This window comes from Rhopalosiphum padi, chromosome 2 (genome assembly GCF_020882245.1).
Source record: "Rhopalosiphum padi isolate XX-2018 chromosome 2, ASM2088224v1, whole genome shotgun sequence".
NCBI classification, from domain to species: domain Eukaryota; kingdom Metazoa; phylum Arthropoda; class Insecta; order Hemiptera; family Aphididae; genus Rhopalosiphum; species Rhopalosiphum padi.
In genome coordinates this window covers 54,950,270-54,958,350 of record NC_083598.1, presented here as the reverse complement: position 1 = coordinate 54,958,350, position 8,081 = coordinate 54,950,270, and the positions used below count along the sequence as shown (strand labels likewise).

At 24.7% G+C, this 8,081-nt stretch overlaps 1 protein-coding gene across 3 annotated transcripts; it reads right to left on the bottom strand.

Annotated features, from left to right (window-relative positions):
• Positions 1-1,467: 1,467 nt before the first annotated feature.
• On the bottom strand, positions 1,468-8,081 carry LOC132919250 (transforming acidic coiled-coil-containing protein 3-like). 3 transcript variants are annotated; one of them, XM_060980666.1, is made up of 12 exons: positions 7,729-8,081; positions 6,777-6,843; positions 6,505-6,708; positions 6,161-6,453; positions 5,800-5,860; positions 5,255-5,417; positions 4,818-4,905; positions 4,615-4,704; positions 4,230-4,354; positions 3,974-4,135; positions 2,783-2,932; positions 1,468-2,710 (listed from the first exon to the last, which is right to left on the bottom strand). In XM_060980666.1, the coding sequence occupies exons 1-12, from the start codon at positions 7,750-7,752 to the stop codon at positions 2,524-2,526; spliced, it is 1,614 nt and encodes a 537-aa protein (XP_060836649.1). In that variant the 5' UTR covers positions 7,753-8,081; the 3' UTR covers positions 1,468-2,523. The 3 variants fall into 3 exon arrangements, with proteins under 3 accessions (XP_060836649.1, XP_060836648.1, XP_060836646.1); XM_060980665.1 differs by having other exon boundaries at positions 6,161-6,708; positions 7,729-7,785; positions 7,914-8,081; XM_060980663.1 differs by having other exon boundaries at positions 6,161-6,708.

Genomic DNA, 8,081 nt, shown 5'->3' with positions numbered 1-8,081 from the left:
GACATAACGTCCTTATCAAAACCAATCGTCGACAGAATTTGTTCGAACCACCGCGCACTACAGTGATATTGTATTATAATTTAAATTCTGAGCGCGAAAGTTTGACAGACATACGAAAAACGAGAAAGCCGTTTTTTGTCTATGTCAAGTCAATACAATCGTACAAAGTACACAGCACCTTTCCATAAAAGTATACCGACTGTGTATATGTTGATATTTTACAATTTTCGTTAAATTCTCAAGTTTAGATGCTTCTGGAATGTGTTCCAATCACACCGGATCAATTCTCTACCCAGTGTCAGCCCACAGTTTTACAACTTGTATTTATTTGCTATAGTCTGTTATAGACTACAATAGTAAACAAACGGGCATGCGACCAATTTCAAAGTATTATAATCGATGACAATAAAACATTTTTGATGCTATATAGGTATTATACATTATCAGTCGTAAAATCGTATAAATGGTCAAGACCAAATGAAAGGTACAACAATAACGAAACATAATGTGCGCCTAAAGCCCTAAACTCTAAAGCAGGGGTCGGGAACCTTTTCGTAAGAAAGAGCCATTTTTTCAAAAAATTACAAAACTATGATATCCAGGGAGCCGCACAGGTTTGAACAACCTTTTTTTTAATTGCGGTGTATAAATTATTACTTTATTAGTACATATATAGTATAGAATAAAGATAGTATTATTATTTCATTGAGAAAATGGTAGGGAATAAAAACATAATAATACGTCTTAAATTTATAAAATATAGAAAAACTTTATTTATCACTATAATAACGCAGGAATAATATAATTTATATTTTACGGATCTCGATTGATAATTATTCAAAGAGCCGCATGTTGCACGTTAAAGAGCCACATGCGGCTCAGGAGCCGCAGGTTCCCAACCTCTGCTCTAAAGCATCAAATCGAAAAGGGGTACTGAAATAACAGTTGTGAACCATTTAAGAATAGGATATGTTGTTATAAAAAAAATAATGAAAAAATTAAAAACCAGAAACGAAATTTGGTCCGTTTAATGAACTATGAAGTTATTGAAGTACTTAATTTAGCAATTTACTAAGCAAATTTTGTATAAATTCAATTAAAAACCATTTAAAATATTTACCATTATTTTGTCATGGATTTCGTTTTCAAACATATTAGTAGTAGCACACTAGCATTGGAAAATAAAAGAGGAATGTAAAAAAAAAATAAAACACTTAAAGATTTAGAAGGGTTCACTAAAATGTTTTGTTTTTAAAAGAAGTGTTTCCCCCACTGCCACCCATCAAACATTAGATGATAATAATGTTCAATTAATTCCATGATGTACACTTAAAACAAAATAGTAATTATAAGAAATTCCAATAAATAAATGATACAATATTATAAACATAATAGTTATAAAAATTTGACAATTTTCTTCAACACGAAGTCATTAGAAAAAAATGTAGAAGTTTAGTAAACTTTGGATTGAGTTGGTTTACAATAAAATGTTATCGTTTATTTTACTACACATATTTACAAAGTACAATGTTAAAAAAATTAAACAATTGCAACTAAAATGTGCGTAGGTTTTATATTAATTATTTCTTAAAAAAAATACAACAGCATAATGCTGCTTGAATACATTTAAAACAAAAATCATTACATATATTAGGATGGAATAATATAAGGGTTAAAAATATAATGTTTAACAATAAGATGGTTAAAAATAATTAGCTAGTAGTAAAATTAGAAAAAACAAATTAGAATAATGCTTAAAGCAAAATTAGTACAAGTTAAAGACAACTTTAAAACAAAATTAGAAAGCATATTATGTTTAACAAATTTAAAAATAAATTGATATTTTAGGATTTTTGACTTATACAAACTCATTGATTAAAATAGCTCATCTTCAAAATGATTAAAAATTATAACAATTTAAATAAGTAGAGAATTACAGACATTTGGGATATTATAGGTATAACAAATATAAAACCATTTGTAGTTATTTTAATCCTACACTTATTTTATAGCTGAACTATAAATGATAATGATCACCTTTTTTCACAACAAAAACATACAATTACATTGTTGAAAAAAGAATTACAATAAATAATAAAATGACATTTAAAATAATGTATTATATAATAATAATAATAATAATAATAAAAAAAAAAACCATTTCCTATATCTAAATTAAATCAATAGATTGTTATCAACCAAATTATTCTGTACATAATTGAAAATTCTTCAACCTCAAAAATCATAAGTTAAAAGAAGATGTAATAATAATAAATAATATATTTGAAATTTACATTTAACAGGTACATAACATGTAAAATTATAATTAATTGTAATCAATAGTTTAGTGTGATCTATGCTTTGCTTTTGTAGTTTTATATATATTTATACATTTATCTTGTATAAATTTATTTATTTTTATTAACAAAACATAGTGTAAATAATAATTCAAGTAATATTATAAGTGTACATATTAAGATAATAGATCTAAAAAAAATTGCATATTGATGCAACTAATATACTTCATTTTCTATCCAGTTTTCCAATGAGTTCGTCGCAAAGGTTAGTTAGCTCATTGTTTTCCACATCTTTTCTATCTAAAGACTCTTGTAATGATCTAACTTTCACCTCCAAGCGTTTATTCATTATTCTCATTTTTGAAGTTTCTGCCTCAAATGATCTTTCCTTATCATTTATTTCTTCAGTGGCTCTAAAAATAAATACAAATGATACAATTAGGTAAAAATGACAATAACTTCAATAATTAATACAATATTATTACTTGTTCATTTGTTCAGTGGCGTGTATTTTTAACCTCATGTATTTATCTTCATATTTTTTAAGAGATTCTTCAAATTCTTTAATACAATTTTTATATTTAGTTTCATTTTCTTTCATGGCTTCTATTACTTGCTTTGAAGAATTATACTTTCTATGAAAATAAAAATAAAAAAATACATAACTTTTATGTTAATTAAAATAAATTGTGTTTATTTAAGAAACTATTTTATATAACACTAACTTTTAACATATTTGAACCAGTATTTATAAACTTATTAATTATTTTTTAAATGTTTTTTTACTAAAAACTATACAAATGTATAAGTTATACTTAATGTCTTCAAACAACCCATTAATTAAAAGCCATACAATAAAATATAAAACTTAATTAAAAAATTATATTTAATTGTAAATTTAATCTTCTAAAACTTATAATCATAAAATAAACTATGCATATCATCTTATTTTTATCATTTAGGGCTGGGATTTTAGATTAATATCTAAAATATCCCAAATAGTTATCATATGCACTTGTCACACATTATCATCAAATGTCAAGTACCTGCATTAATTAAATTTAAAAATTAAAAATTATATGTTTATGTATCATTTTGGCACACCAATAAATTTAAATAATTTTGTACGACTCTCAAATAAAAATGTTTGGAGATCCTTAGCTTAAGTAATCTAAAAAAATACAAGAATAACTTAAAAAAGCATGAGACGTATTTTTTAGATAAAAATAATATTATAGAGATATATTTTTATTTTTTTATAGTTAATAGTAAATCAATTAACATTAATTAGTATATATGATATGCAATATTGTGTAGAAGTGGGTACCTAATGTATGATGGTTGGTTTTCTCTAAAAATAATAAACTTGATAAAAATCAAGCTCCAAAAATAATTTTTAAGACATCACATAAAAATCCCAGCCATAATATTAAACAATATTTTATTTATAATAGAAAGAAAATTAAAATTTATAATTCATAAAAAAACAAATATTTAAATTTAATGTAAAAGCAAAACAAATTATATATAATCAGTATTAAAGCTTATGTTTTCACTTACAGAACTACACTTTAAAAAACCCAAAAAATGACATTGTCATTGTATCAAATTTGTATTACTATTATTTGGGTATCCCCAAATGGACATAATGTAGTTAAAAAGCAAATAAATCTTACTCATGAACATCATTGAATGCCATTTCTGAATTTTGAAGGTGACGTTCCATTTTTGCTCTTTCTTCTTCGATATACGCAATACGTGCTTCGTATTCTTTATGTACGTCTTCTTTTTTAGAGACCATGTCGGAAATAGTTTTTTCATATTCCCCAATTACAGTACTATACATAAATATATCAATTAGTCAGATGAAATAAACGTTATTAAAAACTTATCAAAAAATATTACTAATTAGTATCTTAAAATTACATGTACCTCAATTGATCTTTGCTTTTAGTTACTGATATCAACGAGTTGGTCAAATTTTTAATTTTTTCTTTGTCAGCAATACATTCAATTTTTAGGTTCTTGATTTCGTATTCCAACTTTTCTATTTTATCCTACACACAAACAAGTAATAGTAATTATATTAAAAATAATGATAGGTGAAGCTATAGGCAATTTTACACAATATGTGAGACTTAAAATTGTTGGCTAGCTTATAATTTTTTTATAATACATAATATAATACAATTATATTAATAGTAGTAAGTAATAATAAAATATGAATCTTAACTTAAATTATTTATTTAAATTTAAGATAAGCTAAAAAAATGTCTTAATTTGTTTATATAAAAAAAAAAAATATCATCATATATACTTGGTAAAATTTTTCTTTATCATTAGTTTTGGGACTGTTAGTGATTTTTTCATCTTTGGTAATAGATTGATTCATTTTGTTATCTGAAATCTGAAAATATATATGTATATGAGACTAACTAACAATTATTAATTTATTTATTTATCATAACAATACAACAACTAAGAATAAAAATATTATTTATTTGAACAATGATTACGCACATTCAGAGATTTATTAGATCCACTAGATTGCGGAGAATTAGTCAATACTGTTTTATCTGCGACTAGTAAATTTTCAATTGCTTCTTTCCTGAATAATAAAAATATAAAAAAATAATTAATTAATGTAAGTATTAAGTTACTTTTAATTAAAAATAAAATAGGTATTAATTGGAAAATTGAGTTTTTAGATTTATAACAATAGTCAATAATATATTTTAATTTTTGTACATAATAGTAAAATAGTTCATCATAATAACCATAATAGCATAATATTATGACACATTAAAAGTTCATAAATATCACTAAAAATAAAGTGATTAATTTTATGTATTTTTTTTAAAAATATATATATAAAAGAATGGAAACCTTTGTACATCCATAAAGAATTTAAAATAATAGAATAATAATTAATAAACATTAAAGACATGTTTACTTACCGAGAATTAGACTCCTCGTTTGATTTCTTCACAATAGGGTCAAATGCTACATATAAAGATTTTCTGGAAATAGTTAACCTTCTAATATCTTCTTCATTTAACGATCTAACAGATTCAAGAGCTTCTAGATTATCGAAATTGAATCCAGCTGATGAATTGAAACCTATCATCAAAATAATAACTTACTAATTATAACAAACATCACTAGAATATTATGTAAATATTCATCTAATTGCTATGGTTTACCCATTTTTATAAAAATGGGTACATTATTTTGTATAAATATGTATTAAATTTTGCTTTTCATAAATCTTATCTAAATAGTTTAGATTGGTCAACTAAAATTACTTGATATAATAATAAAATCTAGTAACTTATACTAACCAATTTACCTACTAATATTAAGTAAAAAAAGTTATCTGTCATTAATATTTAAATATTATAAGTAATAGCATAGACAGACAATTAGTATTTAAATTTAAATATTTAAACTGTAAATCACAATAAAAATAAATTTTAATTTTAAAAATATTAAGTACAATTACCCTCAGCTATTACAGGCCCTGCTTCACTAGAATTTTTGATCTCACTTTCAAAAATATTTGACTAAAAAATAAAAATAACAATAATAATTAGTTTGATACATAATATGAAAATTTAAAAAATATTAACACATAATTATATGCAATAATTTATAAATAGATTTGGCATTTGTTGTATTTGTTATTCTTATTAGACTATTAGAGGTTAAATAACAAATTTAATAAACTACAATGCTTGTTTTAACAGATTTTAATAACTCCTGTCAACTTAAAGATAATTGAATTTAAAATAATATTCTATATATTGCACTTTATGTATTATTACTTGTTATTGTTAATAAATTATACTAATCAATTATCTTACCTGGAATTTTTTTTCTGATCCTAAACCATCCATTAGCAAAATATTTTGTGTTTGTGCTGAATCGTTAAAGTCTGGATTTAGTTGATGTGATAATTCTTCTGATGATTTATTTGAGAAAGAATGTAAGGTTAAATGATGTGAAGAATCTTCAAAATCAGAGCTAACTAAATCCAAATTTACTGAATTTAAATGTTCGTGTATTGATTCTATATTACCACCCGAATCATTAATGTCTTCGTTGCATATAGTTGATGAAAAGTCTAGACTATCCAATTGTTGGTTTTCAACAGAATCTGTAACAAATGACCTGTAAATAGAACTGTCATTTGATGTTACAGGCCTACCACTATCTGAATCAGCTGAATCTGGACGTTCTTTTAGATCAAAATCTTCTTCAAATACAGTACTATCAGGTCTGATCCTTGACACTTGTGGAGTAGCTAAAGCTAAACGTTCTAATTTGTTTGTGAGCTGAGACACATTGAAACCACCCAATGACACATCACCTAAATATTCTTCATGATTACTGAAAATATTGTCTGAACCATCTAAAATATTGTTTTTGTATAAATATTTGTTAGTTATAGGTAGAGCAATAAAAAATTATAATTTTAACCATTTTTTATGACTGTCTTGTCTTGAAATGAACTGTTTGACGATTCTGTTCCATTTGGAATATTAGGCTGCAATAAATGAATAAAATTACTATTACATCACATATTTTTTTCTCAGACATAGTACAACTACAACACATATTATTACAAATTATTACATTTCATTACAATCTTATGAAAGTTGCTAAATGAAAGAAAACTATACTTTAAACAATAATTGAAATATAAGAACTATTGTTATTCAAAATCATTCAGTTGTAGCTTTACAATGTTTTTTTTTTATATAATTTGAATGTATAATAATACATTATATTATATATATTACACAACTTAAATACTAATAGTAGTGTTCAATAGATACATTTTAAAACTTGGTTAAATGATATCTTACTTAGTAAATTAAAAATCAATGTATTTTTAATAGACTGATGGTGTTTTCTGTAGGAAATTATGATAAAAAAAAAAGGTGGATCCGCCTACACGAGCAAGTAGGACAGGTATAGAATATCTTTGCCACATCATTGTTATACGCCTTCATAAGGTTATTTATATTTATCTTATTAATAAAATGTAAGCTTATAAGTTATAGGTGGTATTATAATATATGACTTTGTAAACAAACTGTATGGGAAACATTCATTATTTAGGTAGAAAGCACTATTATTTTTTTTTTTCTATAATACAGGCTTAAGTTTTAACAACAAATAGCCAAGTCTGAACCGACACCATTTCGAGTACAATGTAAACATAATATTAAATTAAAAGGTGCTACATAAACATATTTTTTTTTATAAGCTTTGCAATATTACAGCTGTAATATAATTTCTCCTTAACCTTACCTTTTGAGACCGGAGTTGATATAATCCTAGCCCTATTTGGCGTCGCAGCATTTAACAAAAACAACATATAATGGCAACAGATATTAAGTAAGCGAAATGAATAACATCAATTTACCTGATTTTCTTGGTCAAGCATCATATCATTCCTTGTAGTCGTGGAAGTAGTGAATTTCTGAAATTGAAAATTATTATTCGCACAACGATATGCGAGAAGGAATTAATATCAACTACGAAATTCACAGTGTCACAAAACCAAATAACGGGACTAGCGCTAATCCCGAATCCGCAATATCAATATACCTATATCATATATTATTGTCACCGTGATGATAAAAAGTACAAACTGAAGAGTGTTGTCGTAGTACGCAGTGTAGCAGAAACCAAACACAGAACAACAGAAGCGATTACGTTTACTTTAAGTGAGTAAGTGTTGTTGACTTGTAGACGATGAAAGTTGACCAAACGTTA

Coding starts and splice junctions, on each gene's coding strand:
- LOC132919250 (XM_060980663.1), bottom strand. CDS start 7,752: ATGATGCTTGACCAAGAAAATCAG. Junction 6,709..6,776: donor CAAGACAGTCATAAAAAATG/GTTAAAATTATA, acceptor ACAATATTTTAG/ATGGTTCAGACAATATTTTC. Junction 4,906..5,254: donor AACGAGGAGTCTAATTCTCG/GTAAGTAAACAT, acceptor TTTATTATTCAG/GAAAGAAGCAATTGAAAATT.